Raw genomic sequence first — 22,685 nt, forward strand, 5'->3', positions numbered from 1 at the left:
CTTATGAGATTTTATTGCTACATCAAGAACTAATTATTTATTTAAAGTATATTTTGTCAATCTAAATATTGTTAACAAAAAGAAAAAAAATAGTGGTAGAGTTCTATAGAGTTCGAGTAGAGGTCTCAAGTTCAAATCTGTACTTATTTATTTTTATGATAAAATAAATTATAAATTAGCCCATCGTGTTATAATTTCAAAACTTGAGTGTTTAATCGAGACGAATTGAATACGAAGGACTCTTTTCTTTAGCACTTTGGCCCCAAATTTTTCTTTTCTAGGAAAAAATAAAAGAAAACCCAAGAGGAAAGAAAGAGCAAGGGAGAGCGATAAAACTCGAGAGAGAGAGAGAGAAGAGGGGTCGTCTTCTACCTTTCATTTTACCAAAAGTTGAAAACCCCATAAACCCACTTGGAAAAGAGAAAAAAAGAACCGATTCTCTATCTATCGTCACTCATTCAATTAACAATCCACAGTTAGTACTCTCACGATTGCAACAAGCATGAGCCGATACGACAGCCGCTCCGGCGACCCTACTTCCTATCGTGACCGGAGAAGGTATCACATATTTCGGCTTTACTTTTATATCCACTCTTAAATTCAATATTTTCTGCTTCGATTTAAGTTTTCTTCTTTTTGAATTTTTAACGATTTTTATTATGGTATGCATAGCTCCTGTTATATGTCTATATTTTAATTTGGTCACATAAATTTCATTTACTTAGTTACCCAGTTGCAAATACCTTTTATTTGAGACTAAAGTTCATAACCTTTTCCTTGTTGGGTATATTTTGTGCGTTTTTGTAAAGTACCTCATATATTTATTTTTGTATCGACTTGTTCTAAAATAAATAAGATGGCGCTTAATCTTTTTGCTTTTGTGATATTTAGTTGCAGTGAAAATATAGGCTTTGTAGTTTATTGACTGTAAAGCACACATTTAATAAATTTGATTCTTGTTCTATTTCATGTTAGTTTTATTTTGTGTTTTATTTTATTTTTCAGCAACTTGGAAATTGCCACAAACTGTATTTGAATTTATTCTTATCTGATTTTTCGTGTGAATTTGTGTTTGGTTTAGTTATGGGCCATGGATTAGTTAGTTCTGGTTTGTAATTTGTTTTGATTTCTTCAGTTGGTTCTTATTCCTACGAGTTTTGTGTTTGTTCAGTGATTCGGGTTTCGGTGGGGCATTAGCATATGGTGGGTCTGGTCGGTCCTCATCTGAAAGGCGGGAATATGACCGTGCTATCTCACCAAGGAAATCAGATTTGGATGGGTTGACTCCTTTTGAGAAGAATTTTTATGTGGAATCTCCATCAGTGGCGGCAATGTCAGAGAGGGAGGTTGAAGAATATAGGCAACGGAGAGAAATTACTGTAGAGGGTCGGGATGTTCCAAAACCTGTCAAAAGTTTTCGTGACGTGGGTTTTCCAGGTAATTATAATACAAAGCTCATTATCAATTTATTTTTCTTTTCTTTTTCCTTTTTCCTTTTTCTTTTCCTATATGTGGGTGTGAAAAAATGTGGATATGAGGTGGGAATTTATAATTCTTTGGAATATGTAAAGTGTGCATTGTTTTAGAGATTTAAAATGGTAGCTAGACAAATTACTCGCGCCAAGTCTTGGAAATGTAAGGTTATGATATGAGTTATGTTTTTGCAACTTGGCCAATCTAGAGCATCACTATAATTTAGAGCTTGGTTTATCTTATACTGAAATAGGATGAAGTAGCTGACTACAGATGCCAGTTTTGTTCAGATTTCCTTAGTTTAGTGAAGGATAGTGAAAGAAGAGAAAATCTTCTGTTCAGTTTAATTCATTATATTGGGTAATTATATGGGATTTAACAAGATGCTTTGTTTGACTGGGATTACTTGGATCGCTGGCTTAGGTCACATCACATGCATGCACATGGAAGGGGTATTCTGATTGATGTTGTGTTGATTGATGGATGGATGGATTTTTGGTTGAAGTTGGCCTGCCACTTTTAGATTTGACCTGCAATCTGTTATAGGAAATATTGATTTCAGTGTTATGCTCAATGCTGATAATTGCTAATGGAAGCAAGAATTCTTCATTAGGATCTCTAAGATGTAACTTGACTTAAGACTTCCTTACTTTCTCGTCCGTTTTTATCATCACTACTGAAAGCTCTGTTTCTATTAAATTTGAATAAGTGAGAAAGGGCATTGTTTATTGTTATATAGGAAGTTATGCCATGGTTGTTATTCTTATATTGCTAACAGTTATACAAACACCTGCAACTTTGTTGTAATTTGCCTCATGCGTATGTGTAGAGAATCAGAAAAGAATATTCTTTTAAAGAAATTAGGTTAATGGCGTATCCATAGTTGAAAGGCGCGCCTGAGGCAAGAGGGGCACAAGGCGCAAGCCTTAGTGCCTCAAGCCAAGAAAGGCAAGCGACTTCACTAAGGCGCGCGCCTTTGTGCGCCTCAGACCTAAGGCAAGGTGTGCCTTTGTAATATTTTGACTTTTATTTTTTTTTTCTTTTAAGACATACAATGATCTCAGCCCTTCATCATAAACTTAATATAGACTATGTAGGCTTACCCACACCTAATTATTTCCAAAGAAAAATTTAAAAAATGGAAGAAAGAAGATTAAAAAGGCATTGATCAAGAAAAAGAAGAGAAGAATTGCCTAGAAGTGTAGTAGGACGAAGACCATAATTATAGACTTATAATAAATTAGTAATGGAAGATGCTTTAGGATTTCTACTAACCTAGGACTTCTAGTTATTTATAAGACTATGTTTTGCTTTTACCATCTCTTTTGAATATGCCCTTTTGTTATTTGTTAAATGCCTCTTGGACATAATTGTCATAATCTTTTCATTTCTTTTCTTTGGTTGTGTGTTATGTTTTTCATTTTATGCATGGGTTGTGTTATGAGTCCTAGTTTTATTTTATTTTATCTTTTGCGCCTCAATTCTGTCAGGCGCGCACCTCGCCTTGCGCCTCAGGCACCAAGAACCATTATCGCCTTGGTGCGCCTTTCGCCTATAACAACTATAGGCATATCACATGGCCAGTCATTATTTACTTTGGGTTTGTGTATCAGAAGTTTAGGAAAGATGGCTATATCTTGGTTGTCTCGAATATTTTTTCAAATAGTATACTGAGATTTTTCTTAGAACTTTTGTACTTTGGGAATATTCTTTCTTGGAATGTCTTTCTCAGGAAGTTATTTACTGGATTGCATTTACTTTTGTTTCAGATTATGTTTTAGAAGAAGTAACAAGGGCGGGCTTTGTTGAACCTACACCAATACAAGCCCAAGGGTGGCCAATGGCTTTGAAGGGCCGTGACCTCATTGGTATTGCTGAAACAGGATCAGGAAAGACACTAGCTTACCTATTGCCTGCAATTGTCCATGTCAATGCCCAGCCAATTTTAGGTAAATGTGAAATTTAACAACTTTAAATTCCTCCTACTATTTTACATACTGTATATGTGCTTGATTGTTGGCGGAGTACAAATTGTGCATTTTCTGTTTTTATACAGCTCCTGGGGATGGTCCAATTGTACTAGTTTTAGCTCCCACACGTGAACTTGCTGTTCAGATACAACAAGAAGCTACTAAATTTGGTGCATCATCGAGAATAAAAAATACATGCATATATGGCGGGGTTCCAAAGGGACCCCAGGTGCGTGATCTCCAGAAAGGTAGGTGGCGGCTAGGTTTGAGAAGACATTGCTTCTATACTTACTTCTGACTTTCATGAACTGGCTATCCTTACATGGTAATTGAGTTTGAGATAACTTTGTTATTCTTCTAACTCCCAAGTTGGTGCATTGTTCATGGATATAACAATCCATTATTACATTCCTATTTTGTCCCTTTATAGGTGTTGAAATTGTAATTGCTACGCCTGGAAGGTTGATTGATATGTTGGAATCACATCATACAAATTTGAGAAGAGTTACTTATCTGGTACTGGATGAGGCAGATCGGATGCTAGATATGGGGTTTGACCCTCAGATACGAAAAATTGTTTCTCAGGTGTTTGTTCTTAAACTTGCCTGTTCTCCTGATGAGAAATTTAACAACCTTTCTAAGATTTAGATGCTGTGTGTAGAGTCGACTTATCACGTTATTTTTATTAAGTCTTACATGGACTATTGTTACTCTCCCATTCCCCCTTTCTGTTTCTTGTTCTCCTGGTTTATTTAGATATGCGAGTCCCATTAAACTTGGATTCTTTTAGAGGTGGAAACTGTTAGCAAATGCACTAGAAAGTTTACATGGTATAAATGAACTGTGTTGTTTATGGAATTATTACCTAGTGTTCAGGAATGATAGTGTTTCAAGTTATTTGAATTTCTTTTAGAACCTGTTTCTGGAATAGCTCCTTCTGATTTTTCATTTGGTGTTCTTAGTTTCCTGGATAGTACTTCGATATGTTATAGTTTGTTTTTCTTTTTTCAATCAATTGGTATTCAGCTGTACAAGTACATTGGTGGCAGAACATATTTTGTTTTGCAGTTCATTTTTGTTTTTGGAGTATGTTCATCATTTGCAACTGAGGAGAAACTCTTAACTACTAAAGATGGGCTGATTGTGTGACACAGTTTGAATATGATTCTGATTTTCCTGGAAGTTGAATTAATTTTTCTTTTCTTTGTGTTCTTTTCCAATCATGTGAACTGTAATTTAAATATGTGCAAAAGTTATATTTGATTCTTTATAATGATCTAGTTAGAACACAGTGGGGTGTACTCTAAAATGTAAAATCAGCCATTCCTTTAATTTTTCTCTTATATTATCATAAATGGCTGGCTTGCAATTTAATTTATAAACCACAGCCTATCTAAGATCAGAAATATTTGAAGTAAGTTTACGGCAGTAATGATGATATTCTTTGTCCAATGAGCACATACATTTGTATGTTTATGTACTCTGTAGAATATTGTTTAATCTTTTGTTCCATGCAGATTCGCCCGGATCGTCAAACTTTGTACTGGAGTGCAACTTGGCCTAAAGAGGTTGAACAACTAGCAAGGCAATTTCTTTACAACCCATACAAAGTAAGATAAAGATAATGTTTGTGGGCTTCCTCAATGCCAGATACCATACACTCTTTCCTGTTAATTTAGACTTTTGAATTCGAGGTTCCCTAGTCTTCTTGTAATTGCCGTGCTAGTTCTTAATGGCTCTTGCCTTTTGGATATTATGCAGGTGGTAATAGGATCTGCAGATTTAAAAGCTAATCATGCAATACGTCAACACGTTGACATTGTTTCTGAGAATCAAAAATATAACAAGTAGGACATATTTTACTCTCTTTTTAAAAAGAAAATTTCTTTTACTTATAGCTCAATCTTTGTTCGCTGCTATCTATCATATATGGTTATATTAGCAGCAGTTTCACCTATCTATTCTTGTTGTCCAGGCTGGTGAAGTTGCTGGAGGATATCATGGATGGTAGCCGAATTCTTATTTTTATGGATACCAAGAAAGGTTGTGACCAGATCACCCGGCAGCTTCGTATGGATGGTTGGCCTGCTCTCTCAATTCATGGAGACAAAAGTCAAGCTGAAAGGGATTGGGTACTCTCAGAGTTCAAAGCTGGCAAAAGTCCTATAATGACTGCAACAGATGTTGCTGCTCGTGGACTAGGTAAATTTAACTACAGTTTGCGTGTTAGGATGCACCACAGTGCTTCCATTATTGAGTCTGCTCGAGCTTTCTTCCCAACTCCTGACTTAAATTTTTGGTTCTCCATAATTTCTGTACTTATATGTAAAGACTTAAGTATGCCTTTATTTGCATTGTTTAAGCCTTTTATTATGTTAGATGAGCTTTCTGGTCCTAATCTATAGTATGCCTTCGAGAATCATCCATTGACTGCCTGCATCATTTACCTGGTTCCTTATTATTTTGTTTTGGTGGCAGATGTGAAAGATGTAAAGTTTGTAATTAATTATGACTTTCCTGGGTCCCTTGAGGATTATGTTCATCGTATTGGTCGAACTGGAAGGGCTGGAGCCAAAGGAACTGCCTACACTTTCTTTACTGCTTCAAATGCCAGATTTGCAAAGGAACTTATTTCAATACTTGAGGAAGCTGGGCAAAAGGTTAGTCCAGAGCTGGCTGCAATGGGTCGTGGTGCCCCTCCGCCTCCATCAGGTTAGTTGACCGTAATATGTTTCATTGGACAAATGCGCACACATTCTAAGGGATTCTTTACTTTCATTTCTGCCCTCTCTATACCTTTGGGCTAGAATTGTGGTTTGGGTTGGATGCAAACCTGCAAAAACCTGGTCGTTGGCCAACCATTTGTTTGAAAATGATTAGCTGATGAAATAACTTTGATACATCTATTAATCAATATATGTATATTTTATCTGCTAAAGCCTTGTTTTGTACTTTATGTTCGATGAATCAGGTTATGGGGGTTTTCGAGATCGTGGGAGAGGTTACGGTGGTGGCCGCTCTTGGAGCTAATGGTGTTCAAGAGAAAACCTGTATGACTGGAACATAGATGTCCTGCAAACCAACTTGTTCACTTGATCAGTTTCTTTTCATTTTATTGCTTTGCCTGCCTATAGATTTGGCGGTTAGGTCTGTAAGCTATTTCCTGGAATGGTCTCCAGAACATATTAAAATTTGTACTATATAGTGTTGAAGGTTTTTTTTTTTTCCTTCTTTTTCTTTAAAGAGAAAAATTAGTAATTCAGCTGGGTTAGGAAATTGCTTGAACCGAATCAAATCTAATTTCTATATTTTATTAATATTTCTATTATACTATAAAACTAATTTCTTAAAATAAATATTATGTACTTTGGATAGATTTATAATTAAAACAGAATCTTTTCTAGTTATATATATTTAAGAAATAATTATAAAAATAGTGTATAAATTTCTTAAATTCTGACAATAAAATTTCTATATTTTTAAAAGTTATATTCTAATGTGTAACATTTAAGTGTATAGAATTAGTTATTTATATTAAAAAAAGCTCTATAATTATAAAATAATAGGTAAATTTATTGAAATTTAACAATTAAGTATTTAAATTTTTAAAATGTATAATTTAGCGTGTGAATTTTATAATTGAGTGTATATAATAAGTTAATATGGATATGTAATTTTAAAATATATTATTGAAAATGATAATCTTAATTAGACTATTAATTACTAATATTTTTGTTTATAATATGTAGAGTATTTATTTATATATTTATATAATTTTTATTATTTAAATGAAAATTTTATCTTTTTAAATGTAAATATATTTTCATTATGAAAATAAAATAGAAATTGATTTGTATACATTAGATTTTCTATATAATGATTAGTTTACATATTTAAATATTAATAATTTTAAATTGTACATATTGAAAACAATTGATTATTAAATTTTTAGTAAGTTCAGGGACTATCGATACTTATTTTTAAAAGAAAATGATATGGATAATATATAATCTGTTGTTAATTTGTTATATACATTGAATTGTAAATATTTATTAGATTCATATACTAAATTGTAAATTTTAAAAGTTTAAATATTTAATATCAATATTAACAACTCTATATACTATTTTTATATTATCCTTATATATAAAAATAAAAATTATTAAAAGTAATAAACACAAAGAGAATATCAGAAAGGCTAAAGAAATTGAACTAAACAAAACTGAAATAAGTTGGTTCAATTGGATTTGAATCTCCTATTTGGTTTGGTTAGATTTGTATTCATAAGAAATTTATTTTTTTCAATTTAGCTTTTGTTATATAACAGATCAAATCTGAAGTTCTTAGGGATAGTCATATACATACATATAAATTATAAAATCAGTGTGATCATTGATGATTAATATGATTAAATATATATTTAGATATCTAAATTTGATTAAGTATATATTTAGATATTTAATCATTTTAACATTTTTACTTCAAATATAATTTGGTAAATATTTCAATTTATATTTTTATGATATTTTAGTAACATATTGATTTATATTGAATACTAAATATTTGATATTATTATCTTTAGATATTTATTAGATTAAATTAGTTAAAATAATTAAATCAATTAATGGACATATATTGCTATTGTTCATATATATAAATTATTTTATTTTATTACAAGATCTTAACAATTTAAAATTACCTTTCTCTTTTTTCTTTTAGAAAAAGAAAAACAGCAATGCAATTTTTGTTGAAAATACTTGGAAAAATATTTGTATGAAATTTTACCAAACATGGAAATATTTGCTTTCGGATATCTCACATTTCCGGGCAAATAGAACGGCGGTAGCAAAAAGAAGAATTAGAATAGTTAGCATTGCAGCAGTATCCCACACCAAAGTTCGCAGAAAAAGACAGAGACACAAAGAAAACACTACTAAATCTTCAATTTAACCTTTGTTACGTTACAATGAGTGAAGAGGGTCCTAAGCTCTACACCAACAAACCCAAGAAAGGTAACAATTTCCCTCTAACCTCTACGTTTTCTTTTCTTTTCTTTTTATTAATTTTTTTCGTTTTATGAGTAACCGATTTTATTTTCTTCTCAAATCTCAATCGCCACCGAGAAAGATTCTTTATAATAGTGCTTTCTTTATTAGTTTTCTTTTCTTTAATCATTAAACGATAAAAAGAAAGTTGATGGATTTTTAATCGTTGAATAGAAATGATTTTCTTTTTGTTGAAATAATAGCACAAATTAAGCAATTTCAAGAACAACAACCATCAACAACCAGAACAACACCATCCTCAGCTTCAGCTGCAGCTGCATCATACAAAATGGGGTCTCAGTCTACTGCTCCTCCTCCTCCTCCACCACCTCCTCAGCCTCCAAAGGAATCGTTTGCTAGGCGTTACAAGTTCCTTTGGCCTCTTCTCTTGACTGTCAATCTTACTGTTGGAGGTTTATCTTATTTTCTCTTTTTTTTCATTCATTAATGTTTATATGTGTACATATGTCTATCTACTGATTTTATGATTGGAATTACCGAAATGGGATCTGGGTGTTTGACAGAGTTGTCTTTTACAAGTGGGTATGTAAAGTTTGGTGCCATATGCTGATAAAGAAGGAATTTAATGTAGTTATATTTATTGTGCTTGTGTGCATTAATTATTTGCAATGTGCATTTGAATCTTCTTTCTTGAATACTTTCTTGATTTTGTTATTGGAAGATAATTTGTTGTCAGAAATTATAATAAGGTTTTAGGCCTTTAGTTTGGCATGCTGATAATTTTACTGCATTTGGAGCATCTCTTTAGAAAAAATGGCTCTTTTGTAATTAACACTTTGCAATTTGACGTGCTGTTTTCTTCTTTTCCTAGTTAGTTAGGACTGTTATTTAGAGCTGGGTGTTGATCTTAGGATTTCAATTAGGATTTATATTTAGGGGGCAGCGGGTTTTCCTAGTTAAGCTTGCTCTTCTTCAATGTGAAATTGGATGTGTGCAATTGTTATGGCAATCCTCTGTGATTCACTTTAAAAGTTGTATAATTTTTTTGAGTTGGGATGAACTTTTATATTTATAATTGGGATGGACTTTATTTATTGACCTGTTCATCATAGGGTAAGTGTTTGAATCTGCACACCTGTCTTTATGCTTTTGTTGCACCTGCTGTTTAATTTCGTTGCAATCTAGATATGAAACCTGGCATATCACACACATCTATGAGCAGTTTTTTCTTTTTCCTTTTCTTGATTCCTCAAGTATTTCTGACCCTTAGTTTTTGAAGACGAAACTAAGGGGGTGGAAATCTACATCGTTGGGGCACTTAAATATCAATGAAGAACCCTTCTTGAACTGACATTGTTATTATTATATGGATGTGTTTCTGATGCTTTTACTGTTGCACGTGTGCCGATTGGGTGTCAGCTAGCGGATAATCAATCATATCTATTTTACTTTGCCCAATAAGTTATCCATGCATGAGATGAGATGAGATGCTGCGATAGGTGCACATTTCAAAGTTATCTATCACCTCAATGTATTTTTGATATGATGTGCCCTTGTGTGATGTGTCTTTGGAAAATAAATGACATAACACACACACACCCCCCCTTTCTTGGATATTCTTTTATGTGCCATGATGTAGATGCATGGAGTCCTGTGATGTATGTGATGCTCTTGACTGATAAATGTTTTTCTTGATTGCATATTTTAGAAAGTATCTTTGCTTCAGGTTGGGTTTAAATCTTCTCTTTATGTTAAATGTCATTGGTTGACACATCTTAATTGACAATAGAACATCATTGACAATAGAACATCATATGAGTGCAGCATATTAGGAAAAGAAAAAGGAATGGGGTTTCAGTTTTCTGAATTATTGAATTGTTGATGCCAGAACATGTTTCTTCCTTCCTAACGAAATTAGAGTACTAACAGTAGCTTGTACAAACTTCTAAATATTATCTGAAATAGCAACTTAATGGTTTATATATTTCACAGGAAAGGCAAAAAGAAATCTGATGGTTTTATTTTTTTCATTACAGATCTGAGTAGATTTTTGCTGCATACTCTTGAGAAACACAAAACAGAATTTAATGATTTCTGCCCTGATCAGAGTCTGTTGGGTGTATTTGTCAGCATAGAAAAGCAATCCTGTTGATAGAAGTCCATACAATTTTCATTACCTAGCAGATGTTAAACAAGTATATTTGCATACACTGCAGCACAACTGTGAAGTGGTTACTATCATCTATGAACATACAATTGTGGAAATGAATGAGATAATTGTTTGCTTGTTCTGAAGCCCTATTTTAACACCAAGAATGGTATGTGTGAATAGCTTGTCTTTCGGGGCTTAAGAATAGAGTACTACTGCTTAAAACTAGAACCTCCACAACTCCATTCACCACCAAGGTTCAATTTTTGCCTATATTAAATTGACAAGTTATTAAATTAAATAACAATATGCAGGCTTCAAAATTGTTAGCAAGTATTAGACTAGCAGTATAGTTGTTCTGTGGCATTATGCATGTGAACTTTTAGGATTTCTTCTATTTTCTTATCTTGACAAGTAGTAGCAAATTGATGTTATTTTTTCAGAATGCTTATTCAGCAATTGATTAGCATCTCGTTTGAGAGGTGATGTCTGTTTCATCCAGTCCAAGTGTCCCGCTTTTTAACTTTGCCCATTTTAACTGTTTAGTAGTTAAATTCGTGAAATACGACTGTTTCTTTGAAGCTTCTGAGTAAATTCAGTGACATTGTTACGGATTATGCTTTTCTTTCCATAAATGTATGTGCAGCTTACTTGTTCATGAGAACAAAGAAAAAGGAAACAGGCCTAGAGGAAGAAGCAGCAAAGAATGTTCCTCCTACTCCAGTTTCATCCACCTCTACCGCAAGTGCTGCAGTCACCGAGAAACCCATATCACTACCTGCTGTTCCAGAACCTGTGAAGCTGCGTGAACCTGTTTCGGAGAATCAACAGCGTGAACTTTACAGGTGGATGTTGGAAGAGAAAAGGAAGGTCAAACCAAAAAATCCAGAAGAGAAGAAGCGCATTGATGAAGAGAAAGCTATTCTTAAGCAGTTCATTAGAGCAAAATCCATCCCCAGTATTTAGTTGTATGCTCTTATTCCAACCGGAATTAGCAGATTATTCTCTGATCGATCATGAAGTTTGAATTCTGCCATTGTTGAATATCGACGTTTTTACCGTTTTCTCCTAAAAGGTTGCTTCTTGATCAAATTCTTTAAAGACTTCCATCTTCTTTTGTTACTGTCATTTTGATTTTGATACAAGGGTGATGCTTGTATGGTAGAAGATTGTCCATAAACTTGCTGATCTATAATTGTCTTTGTACATATAATCAATTTCAATGGCTTTTTGTTGTCAGATGTAGGATGAATTATTATTTAAATGGCATACATGTACTGGCCTCTGGAACAGCATCCAAATACAATACTGATCTGCAACTTCAGATCATCAAATAGTCCTACATGATTAAAACAAACATCCCAAGGAAAAAAAGAGTCTTATTTCTCTATCTTTTCCAGTCTTTTCTGCTTGTGTTGCTAATGTTCCTTGCAGAGTCTATATGATTACTAATTTTGTGGACTGGTGGGTCTTATTTAAAAATAAAATAAAATACCAGGATAACTTGCTTCTTGCTGTCATTTTTGTCATATTAGCATCAGTTGGCTAACATCATTTTGAATTTGCTGCTATCCTGTCCAATTAAGAGAAAATAGAAATGGATTGGCGCATATTCTCAAACTTTTTAAGTTTTGAAGGAGTTTAGATTCACATGGTGACATGGGCCTAATAAAAGAATAGCACAATTTCCAATGAGGATGTGGAGACTCCCAATATACATATGTTCAGAGTATCCACAAAGACAACATGCAACCTTCCAAAATCAAAACCAAATGCAACGACCAAATTAGATTGGTTTTCCAACCTCCAAATAATAATAATTATTATTATATTAAATATAGAATTCCACACCATCTCATCAAATATACCAAAACATTAAAAAAATATGTGCTCCAAGACCACTAAAGTCCTAAACTTCAAACTTTTCAAAAGAATTTAGAAACATATCCAATATATTCTCTAAGATTCTTTGAGATTTAGAAGAGTTAACAAATGAACCCTAAAACAAAGTAACATATGTATGTGAAGGAGAGAGAAAAGATAGCCAAATGATCTAATGCAATTATGATAAATGATTAAAATATTAACTTTTGTTTCAAAAAGATACTTAATCATAAGTTAGGTAGTTTGAAACAGAGAAGTAAAGAAAAGCTAAGGAATGGAGCTTAACAATTAAAATAAAATAAAAAAATGAAATAAATTAATTTGCAATCAAGAAAAATGGGCCACTATACAATGCCAACATTATTTTGGTAACAGTCAAAGATAGATTTTGAGAGTACTTTTTTTTTTTTTTGAAGAAGAAAGTTTGAAAGTTAAAAAACTAAATTATTAAAACTTTTCCCCAAAAGAGATGGCTTTAATTTCCATCCTTAATTATACACTATACAAATGGACATTAGTACCCATGCTTAAACCAAAATACATATAACATATTTGAGGGCAATTAAGGACTACCCATTACCTCATTGAATAGACTAAGAAGGATTAAGGGGGTTGGTTCAAATGAAAAACAGGGTACCCACATGTGGCCTATTGTATTGTATATAAAATGGAATAGAGGGATGGGGGTGAAAGTAACATGAGAGGTTGGCCAATTGTATGTGTGGATTGGGTGATAATTTCAGTGTAGAGAGAGGGTCAAATTAAAGTGTATATATATATATATATATATAATAGAGAGAGAGAGAGAGAGAGGAGAAATTAAGATGATGATGATGATGAATGTGGTTGGAGTTATTGAGTCTCACATGAAAGCACGAGGACACCAGCTGCGCCTGCAAGGGGGTAAGGAACGCCTCCCACCCCCACTGTGCCACCACACAATTATACACTTGTGGGGACTTCCATCTCTACTTCTACATTACATACCATATTACCCTTAACCCACACATACACAATCAAATTAATCCACTTCGGATACTCTATTGATCTCGTTTCGCTAGCTATATATGCATTTTCTTGCATCTATTGTTTATACTTTGATTTTGTGCTTCCTTTAAATATTATTATAGAATTTGAATTCAAGATCATAGACTAAAAAGAAAAGGCAAATCTGACTAATACTTAAGCTCACTAATTAAGCCTCGCATTTAATATGAAGGTTAATTACTCTTCTATTTTTGTACATTAATCAGTATGTCACGCATGGAATCACTAATCATCATTTGATCCATGCTTCCACCCTAATCAATTGTTACTTCGCACCTAATTATTAACAAATACGATGCATTTTAGAAAAGAACTTCATGGTGTATGTCTTTAAGTTTTTATTTTTGGCTTACAATTTTAGGTTATTCTTATCTACACTAGGCGTTTACGCCCCAATGAATGAGAAAATAACACATATATATAAGTATTCTTTTAAAATTAGATGATTGATATATAATTATTTTAAATTAATGAGTGTATGTCAATTATCTACCAATTTGATGTGAACTAAACAAAAAATTTTCAGTTAATTTTGATTTCTTTTGCCATATCTTTGCAACAAAAACTTTTTTTAATAGTGTTTATTTTTTTACTATGATCATTTTCACTAGAGGGTCCTTTTGTTTCGCCAAGAATGTACTACAAACTATCATTAAATTATTGATCTAAAGGCAAGTAATAATTATTTTATTTGCTAATATCCAGGTATCTAATTTTATGACCACTTCCAATATAAATATTGAAACGGCTAATGTAATAAAATATATTTCATTTTCATAAAATAAGGAAAAAAAAGAAAGAAATATATTCAACCATGTTGAATCTCTATTCTTACATGTTTTCAAACAGTTGGATGATGAAAATATTTAGTTAATATTTACAAATATATTCATTTAGATTCTCTTTTAATGAGAGATTTAAGCAAACCATGATCTAAATAAATAAAAATAATTATATTTTTATATTTGCCGTATTCGTCGTAAAAGCAAAACTCATATAGTATAGAAATAATATATTATTAACTCTATACAATTAAGATAATCATCTTTTTACACTAATTGTAAAAATAAAAAATCATATATTATGAAAAAAAAAAATTTACGTCTAAAATAAAAAATCATAAAATAGTCAGCTTTTTATACTCATTTTAAAAATAAAAAATCACATAATATAAAAGAAAATATCCATATAAAATCTTTCACATCTAAAAACAAATGTTATTACGACTTGAACTAACACTAAAGTATTAATATTATATATGGGTCGTAAAAGAATCTAGTTAGCTCTTACCCATTAGGTAAAGAGAGAAAAAATACAATACACATGCTCCTATAGATGTGTGTGTATAAATACAAACAAACCCTCTGAGCCAAACTATACACATATGCATCTCCCAATATAAATATTCTCTCTTACACATTAACTTAAGCACGAACCTTACATACATAAACTCTTTTTTTTGTATGTATTTTATTTCATTTTATTTTTTCTCTTTCGCTTTCATTTTTCTTTCTTTTTGCCGCACGCGTGCACGTACACATGCACAACATTCATATAATTCAATCCAGAATAATGTCATCATCATCTCCATAGTCACCATGATTAAGCATATTTAAGCAAAACAAATACATATATATTGTATTGTATGTAGAGGAAGAGAGAGAGAGAGAGAGAGAGAGAGAGAGAGAGAGAGAGAGAGAGAGAGTCTGTGTGTATGTGCGTACGAGGGCAAGAAAGCAAGCAAGAAAGAAAGAAAGAAAGAAAGCACACATATCCATATACAATTATGGACAGTTTATTGTTGATTGTACTAACAATCTTGCTGTCTTCCGTAATAATCTTGTACAGGAACTGCAGGTTGTTTAGTATATTATTCAGATCATCTAAAACCAAAACCCCACTTCCTTTAGGCAATCTTGGATGGCCTTTTCTTGGTGAAACCCTCGAGTTCGTTTCTTGTGCTTATTCAGACCGCCCTGAAAGCTTCATGGATAAACGTCGCCGCATGTAAGTATTCATCAATCCATATATACATATATATATATACACAAACAACATGTTATATATCAATAATACATGATACAGCAACTTATGTTTGTCAATTATTTGTTGTGTCATAAACTAATCCAAGATTAAGATATATATTAGTTAGTATGTATACATCAGACAGTTTTGTTTATTAATTAGCAAGTAGTATCTGAACTACATAACCTACAAAACAAAGGGTAAAAGGAAAGCTCTTGAAGTCATCATTTCTTTAACTTCCAGGGTCTTTCAGAAATTAACTATGCTGCTAAGAAATTTAAAGATGAAGAGATGTTAAATTTTTATTTTTATTTTTTATTTTTTTTAATTGTATATAGGTATGGGAAAGTGTTCAAGTCACATATATTTGGAACTCCGACTATAGTATCAACAGATGCAGAAGTGAGTAAATTCATACTACAAGGTGATGCAAAGATGTTTGTTCCATCTTACCCGAAATCACTTACCGAGTTGATGGGAAAATCCTCCATTTTGCTCATCAATGGAAGTTTACAGAAGAGAATACATGGTCTGATAGGATCTTTCTTCAAGTCTCCTCATCTTAAAGCGCAGATCACTAGAGACATGCAAGTTTATGTTCAAGAATCAATGAAGAATTGGAGATGTGATCAGCCCATTTACATACAAGACGAAACCAAAAATGTTAGTGTTCCCTCTCTCTCTCTCTCTCTCTCTCTCTCTCTCTCTTTTGGAGTAATTTTGTTTGCTTTTGTTTGTGTGGTTTTAGTGAAGTGAATTCTATCTCTTGGAGTTTGAACAATACCTATCTTTTTTAACTTAGTTTTTCTTTTATGTTCTAAAATTCAATTTTCTTTCTTTCTTCTTTTTCTTTTTGGTTTTTTGATATGAGTTCCATTTTAGACACAAGAAAAAACAAAACAAAGTGTCACCAATTTTGAACCTATCTCTGACTTCTTCTTCTAAGTTTTCACATGCTCTTATTACAAAGTTATTATCAAGAAAACACTATATTATGCATGTATATAGAATCTTTCTCTCTCTGTCTTTCCTTTTTCTTTTTTCCTTTCTGTCTATGATCACTAGTGAAGGAAATGATTGATGTTTGAATTTTAAGCTCTGGCTTCTACTTAAGTTAGAAATTATTTTGCTACAAAGTAACAAAACAACAATAGTGGAGTATGGGGTTCACAATAATTCTGCATGATCATATTGTCTACAAAATCAGACTCATAATTATTGCATATCATATTCCAAAACTTAAAGTTACTAATTAAGAAGAAATAACCCTTCTTTTCTGTCTCCAGATTGCCTTTCAAGTACTAGTCAAGGCATTGATTAGTTTGGATCCTGGTCAAGAAATGGAGTCCCTAAAGAAACAGTTCCAAGAATTTATCTGTGGTCTCATGTCTCTCCCTGTTAACATTCCTGGAACTCAACTTTATCGCTCTTTACAGGCATGTCCTTGTTAATTATTCTCATAAATTATATATGTCCGGTTAACTACACTTAGAGAAGAACTAATAAAATTAATTAAACTTATTATATGGTTTCAGGCTAAGAAGAAAATGGTCAAGTTAGTGCAAAGAATTATTCAGTCTAAAAGGGATGGTGGCATCTCAACAGTTCCTAAGGATGTGGTGGAGGTTCTGCTTAATGATGCTAATGCACAATTAACAGATGATTTAATAGCTGACAACATGATCGATATGATGATTCCTGGCGAGGATTCTGTGCCAGTTCTTATGACTCTTGCTGTAAAGTACCTTTCAGATTGCCCTGCTGCCTTGCAACAATTAACGGTATGTATGTTTACCATTGATCTCTTTCTTGTTAATTAAATACGTGCCCTTAAGCCACTCAATTAATAATAATACGATTAATTAATAGTCCATATTTCTATGCAGTGGACTGGGTTCATCTAATTTTTTTTTTTATAATAATGTATGTCATATCATATTTGTTCTGTTAATTAATCACCCTTAATTAACACTAAGAATGGAGAGTGGGCTTGAGAAGGCCATCTTTGACCAATCCAACTCATAGATGTGTCATTTTCAGTGTTCTTATCTCAAGCTTCTACAGTCGAACATTTTCCTCATAGGTTAATGGTTGTGTTGTTGTCATAGGCCTCATAGGCACAAGTGGAATACTGAAATAAGCCGTATTTAATTACTAGGGTTTTGCCCACACTACTAATTGTACATTTGTACTCAAGGCAGCATCTTCCTACTTATAGCAACCTGCATATTTTCATTCATTTACCAACTTTATGCATTATGGAAATGTATAATCAAAATAAAACAAAATTTTATTTTGTACCAATTGTATTTTCTTGTAATCATTCACGAGAGTCTATTATTAATTATTGTACGTGTCTATATATGACGTGATAGACAGTTTATTAAAAGAAATATTCTATTGCATCTAACTGTTAAATTAATAGTGCGCACTTTTTAAAAATATTTTATAATTTAATAATAGAAAAACGATATATCTTTTAAATCATATATCTATTCTATATAATATAATATGTGTCGGTTGGATGTACTCATAATAGTTAAAAAGAATAAAAAAAAAAAAAGAGATCTTTAATTTTTGGAATCGTGTAAGAATTGGATTCCAGTTCAAGTATTTCTTTCTGGACCATATAGTTGGAGTCAATTTCATCAATTAGGTGACATATCAATGGCTATATTCCTTGATCCACGTGTGACTCTTAATTTCGTCAGGACTTTTCTTTTTCTTGTTTAATTTCCTTTTACATCATTAAGGTTGTTGTTATCAGAATTGACGTTTTGATTAATTATTCTCAGGATGAGAACATGAAATTAAAAAGTCTCAAAGCACAGCTTGGGGAGCCATTAACATGGACTGATTACTTATCATTACCATTTACACAGAGAGTAAGTTAATTACCTCTTGCTTTGATTTGCATATATATATATAAACTAAAGGAAACCCTCATTAAATTATTGCTTATTGAAGCAGGTGATAACAGAAACTTTAAGAATGGGAAACATTATAATTGGGGTGATGAGAAAGGCCATGAAGGATATAGAAATAAAAGGTTACTTAATACCAAAAGGATGGTGTGCTTTTGCATACTTCAGATCAGTTCATCTTGATGAAAATCATTATGATTGGCCTTACCAGTTCAATCCATGGAGGTGGCAAGTAAGACAACTTCACCTTTAATATTTTCTTTTTCTTTCTTTCTTTCTTTCTGGTTAATTTATTTGCTTTGTTTGTTTGTTTTCTTCTTTTATTTTTTTTATTTTTCTAAAGCATCTAATTCATTAATTTGGATATTTGCAGGACAAAGACATGAGCAATAGCAACTTCACTCCATTTGGAGGTGGACAAAGATTATGCCCTGGTCTTGACTTGGCTAGACTTGAAGCTTCCATATTCTTACACAACTTTGTCACTCAATTTAGGTAATTTTGCTCTCCTCTTTACCACATCCACTAAAATTCCACCTTTTACTATATGCTTATTTATCATAATATATTGGAGCTCTACACTAATTTTACAATAATTCTACAAATTTAATGCCTTTCCAAAGTTTGTCATGTGCAATAACTGTATTTTCCTTCACTTTTTTCTTTAAAAAAAAAAAAAAAAACACGAGCATGGACAAAATCATGACATATCCAACTTTCTGCCATTTTTGAGCAAAATCAGTACCCTTTACAAGCCATCATTTCCTTCCTTAGTTGCATCCAACAAAACTATATATTTGGAATATGATTACAACTTAATTGATGCTAGAGTCGCTTTTAAAACTGTAAGATGTAAGATATTGCGTTTGATTTTTAGTTGGAACCCATTATAATGGAAAAGAAGAAACATAAAATATGCTATCATAATTCCACTTAGTTAGTGTACCATTTGTTTCTCTAAATGTCACCTTATCTTTGTACCAAGAAAAGATATATATATATATCATCTAGCCATTGTTGGGTTGAGGCCTTGCAAATCCAAGGAGGTCACTTCATTTATATACTGAATCAAGTTTACATAGGAGTGAATTATGTTCAAACATAGCCATTTTTATTCTAAATGAATCTTGAACTGGATCTTGATGCTCCCTACCCTACCTAGGTGATGATGAGTACAGATTTGGCCACTAAACTTTGTTTGGTACGAGCCATTCAATTCATGGGTCATTTCTGTCCTGGACAATTGGCACGTCCAATATATATATTTTTTTGACCAGTCCAATGCATTAATAATTACAAAACTCTTAATTGAACGATAAGTAGTTTCATAGAAAATGGTCAATGATGAATTTAGTGGAAAATATCATACAATTTGTTTATCATAAGGCAGTCAAATATAGGCCTAGGCAGACAATCAAAGTTTAGTGAAATTCAAACCAAATTTCAAAAACCCTATTTGCTAGGTTTGTATTAGGTGTCAATTTGTAATTCTTTGTTTTTTTCTGGGGGGGTTACATCTTGAAGAAACAAAAGATATTATTTGTTGGTCTAACCTTTATTGACTACATTTGTTTGAAATATATTATTATAAAGATTGGAATCATTGGTTTCTGCAATTCTGTGCAGCTGGGTGGCCGAAGAGGACACAATTGTAAACTTTCCAACAGTGAGAATGAAGAGAAGAATGCCCATTTGGGTCAAAAGGAGAGAAGAAGATCAATCCTTGAGCTTATAAAAATCTATAATTATATAAACAAAAACTTTGGCCAACAAAGTTTTGAAAATAAAAAAAAATAAATTCTTACTACAATGATATAAAGCACCCAACAAGAAAAAGACTGAATGTGGATCAAAAAAGTAATTAAAAGAAAAAAAATAAGGAATTGCCACTGTGCACACGTGTGGGGGACATCCACAAGGGCTAATACATTTGTCCTCTTCCATTATATATAGGTACTGCAAATATAGACTATAGAATATAAATATTTTTTGGGGACCCATTAAATTATCACTTGTTTCTCCATCTTATTTCTATTTTATTATTATTTTTTTTTTTTTTGTTCACCTGATTAGCAAGGTAGCATATGTACAATTGTAAAAGAAGGTGACTTCGGGTAGTGGGCATAGCCAATGATTTGTGATCATCGGTCCCAAAATGAACAATGTAATTTTCATGATATTTTCTTTTAAAAATATATAATTATTTTCTTACGCTCGTTATATAAAAATAAAAATTTATTTAATACAGAAATAAATTTCTGAATTAGCAATTAATTCACATTTCAGACAGGATCCCTCTGTGATGTTTGTTTAGAGTAAATCAGTGTTCTGTCTCTAGTTACTATCCTAGAGAAATGCATCAATCTAAGTAATGGTTTAAATTAAAATAAATCCCACTAAGACCGGTCTCCTACTGTATGTCTCTTTCGATTTGTTTCAAAATGGTTGGTTAATTTGCATCATTTAGATCGCTAATTTCAATTGATATTGAATTAGTGTGGTTTGTTCATGAAATCATCAATCTGAATTTAATTATTCAATGATGATCTCTAACGACTTAATTTCGCATGTAATTTGAAGTGTAGAGTACCACATTTTTTATAAAAAAAAAAGAAGAAAAGAAAAGAAGAAAAAAAGAAGTGTCATATATCAAGTTTATTATAATATGCTTGATTGGTTCATATAAACCTTCAATGATTAAGCATGTCAATATATATATTTAGAAATTAATTAAATTTATAAACCATTTTATATCCTTAAGTTGCAAGCAATATTTATTAGAATCCCAATAAAACAATTTACAAAAGAAGGATGTCAACAATCTTTATAATAAGAAAATTTAACATGTTTCACATTTGTGTATTTTAAATTATAAAGTGATTTTCTTCCAGAAGAATCAATGTTTAAGAAAGATAATTGTCAATTTCAACTTAAGAGTGAAAATATAATGATCAATATTAAATGGCATTTAATTTGTTAGACAATGTTTCCTTTTCCTTTGCATCCATCACTTTAATATGTTGATACGATAACGGATAAGATGAAAACGATGTCATTTTCAAGAGAAATAAATTGTGGAAATGTATTTAATTTTAAGCCATTCACATTTTAATAGGAATGACATAATGCTTATATAAGAAGAAAGTGAGGCTTATCAAAATATGATGCTTCTTTTTTTTCTTTTTTTTTTAATTCATCAAACTCTAATGCATTAGTTTAATATAAAATGATATTATATTAGAAATAGGTGTTAGACTTAGATTTCATTCAATTTGTAATAAAAAGAATATTTTTTTGTGATAATTAATTTATTAGTTATTGAAAGAGGTAGTCATTCTTTTACACTTGCTATAAAGGCTAAAATTCATTTAGTGCAGAAAAAGGATTCGAACTTCAGACCTCTGACTTCTAAGAATAAACACTTTTGCTATTTGAGGTAGACCTCAAGTGTAACTAATTTACGATTTAATGAATAACTTTTATCTGACTTTATATATTTAATATGTGCATAAATTACTAGTAATTGAAGGAAATAAAAGATCTGAAAAGAAAGAAATGATAGAAAAAATTTATATATTAAATATTTTTAGAGGGAGAAGAAAATAAAGAATTAATAAATTCATTGCCATGCTTAGTCTTGAAAATTATGATGCATTTTAATTCTAACTATTGGACCATGTGTTGGATGGTGTACATGATAAAAGATGCAGTCGCAGGCCAATCGACCCAATTCAATTGTTAAGAGAATGTTACAATTCATTTTCCAACAATATTATATAAAATGATTATTCAATTTAAATCTCAATAGTTCACTTAATAAATATTCAGTCATACACTGATAATTCAACTTAAATATTTAAGCTATTAAGTAAAGGCCGATAATAATTTTCTATCAAATATTATATATATATATATATATATATATATATAGTTAATTTTGAAGACAAATATATTAATGCATATGTAAATATTTTTTAGTTAAGAGACAAGAAAAGTAAAGAAAATATTTAAATTGAGATGAGCATTGTAATTACTGAGCTATTACTCTAAATGTGAGTAAGTGAATTGTATCATATCATACTAGTACATATTTTTATATTTAATAAAAATTTAACTATTAATTTATTTTATTAAATTTTTCTATATTAATCAACCGTTACTTTTTTTTTTTTAAATATCAATTTTATCCTTACAAAAATAGGAATTT

The 22,685-nt window shown here is 31.5% G+C and overlaps 3 protein-coding genes across 5 annotated transcripts; all 3 read left to right on the forward strand.

Moving 5' to 3' along the window:
• Nucleotides 1–262: 262 nt before the first annotated feature.
• On the forward strand, nucleotides 263–6,669 carry LOC8266969 (DEAD-box ATP-dependent RNA helicase 20). Its single transcript, XM_002527366.3, has 10 exons — nucleotides 263–558; nucleotides 1,172–1,437; nucleotides 3,243–3,422; nucleotides 3,530–3,691; nucleotides 3,874–4,028; nucleotides 4,961–5,053; nucleotides 5,205–5,290; nucleotides 5,419–5,645; nucleotides 5,922–6,155; nucleotides 6,415–6,669. Exons 1-10 carry the CDS (start codon nucleotides 503–505, stop codon nucleotides 6,471–6,473), a joined length of 1,518 nt encoding a protein of 505 aa, XP_002527412.1. The 5' UTR covers nucleotides 263–502; the 3' UTR covers nucleotides 6,474–6,669.
• Nucleotides 6,670–8,210: 1,541 nt separating this feature from the next.
• LOC8266970 lies at nucleotides 8,211–11,837 on the forward strand. 2 transcript variants are annotated; one of them, XM_002527367.3, is made up of 3 exons: nucleotides 8,211–8,455; nucleotides 8,692–8,901; nucleotides 11,245–11,837. In XM_002527367.3, the coding sequence occupies exons 1-3, from the start codon at nucleotides 8,410–8,412 to the stop codon at nucleotides 11,562–11,564; spliced, it is 576 nt and encodes a 191-aa protein (XP_002527413.2). In that variant the 5' UTR covers nucleotides 8,211–8,409; the 3' UTR covers nucleotides 11,565–11,837. The 2 variants fall into 2 exon arrangements, with proteins under 2 accessions (XP_002527413.2, XP_048234570.1); XM_048378613.1 differs by having other exon boundaries at nucleotides 8,214–8,455; nucleotides 8,663–8,901.
• A 3,406-nt stretch (nucleotides 11,838–15,243) lies between these two features.
• LOC8266971 (3-epi-6-deoxocathasterone 23-monooxygenase CYP90D1) lies at nucleotides 15,244–20,689 on the forward strand. Of its 2 annotated transcripts, none has more exons than XM_048378678.1 (8): nucleotides 15,244–15,536; nucleotides 15,893–16,217; nucleotides 16,841–16,990; nucleotides 17,090–17,335; nucleotides 18,350–18,439; nucleotides 18,522–18,710; nucleotides 18,852–18,973; nucleotides 20,105–20,689. In XM_048378678.1, the coding sequence occupies exons 1-8, from the start codon at nucleotides 15,244–15,246 to the stop codon at nucleotides 20,211–20,213; spliced, it is 1,524 nt and encodes a 507-aa protein (XP_048234635.1). In that variant the 3' UTR covers nucleotides 20,214–20,689. The 2 variants fall into 2 exon arrangements, with proteins under 2 accessions (XP_048234635.1, XP_002527414.2); XM_002527368.4 differs by having other exon boundaries at nucleotides 18,525–18,710.
• Nucleotides 20,690–22,685: the final 1,996 nt, after the last annotated feature.

The sequence above is a fragment of the Ricinus communis genome, chromosome 8 (genome assembly GCF_019578655.1).
Source record: "Ricinus communis isolate WT05 ecotype wild-type chromosome 8, ASM1957865v1, whole genome shotgun sequence".
NCBI classification, from domain to species: Eukaryota; Viridiplantae; Streptophyta; class Magnoliopsida; order Malpighiales; family Euphorbiaceae; genus Ricinus; species Ricinus communis.

Bases quoted from the DNA above. Each gene is read 5' to 3' on its own strand.
- LOC8266971 (XM_048378678.1), top strand. From the start codon at position 15,244: ATGTGCGTACGAGGGCAAGAAAGCAAGCAAGAAAGAAAGAAAGAAAGA. The intron at 16,218-16,840 runs GTTAGTGTTCCC...TTCTGTCTCCAG, and splicing joins TACAAGACGAAACCAAAAAT to ATTGCCTTTCAAGTACTAGT. The intron at 16,991-17,089 runs GCATGTCCTTGT...ATATGGTTTCAG, and splicing joins AACTTTATCGCTCTTTACAG to GCTAAGAAGAAAATGGTCAA.
- LOC8266969 (XM_002527366.3), top strand. From the start codon at position 503: ATGAGCCGATACGACAGCCGCTCCGGCGACCCTACTTCCTATCGTGAC. The intron at 3,692-3,873 runs GTAGGTGGCGGC...GTCCCTTTATAG, and splicing joins GGTGCGTGATCTCCAGAAAG to GTGTTGAAATTGTAATTGCT. The intron at 5,054-5,204 runs GTAAGATAAAGA...GATATTATGCAG, and splicing joins TTCTTTACAACCCATACAAA to GTGGTAATAGGATCTGCAGA.
- LOC8266970 (XM_002527367.3), top strand. From the start codon at position 8,410: ATGAGTGAAGAGGGTCCTAAGCTCTACACCAACAAACCCAAGAAAG. The intron at 8,456-8,691 runs GTAACAATTTCC...TTGAAATAATAG, and splicing joins CACCAACAAACCCAAGAAAG to CACAAATTAAGCAATTTCAA. The intron at 8,902-11,244 runs GTTTATCTTATT...ATGTATGTGCAG, and splicing joins TGTCAATCTTACTGTTGGAG to CTTACTTGTTCATGAGAACA.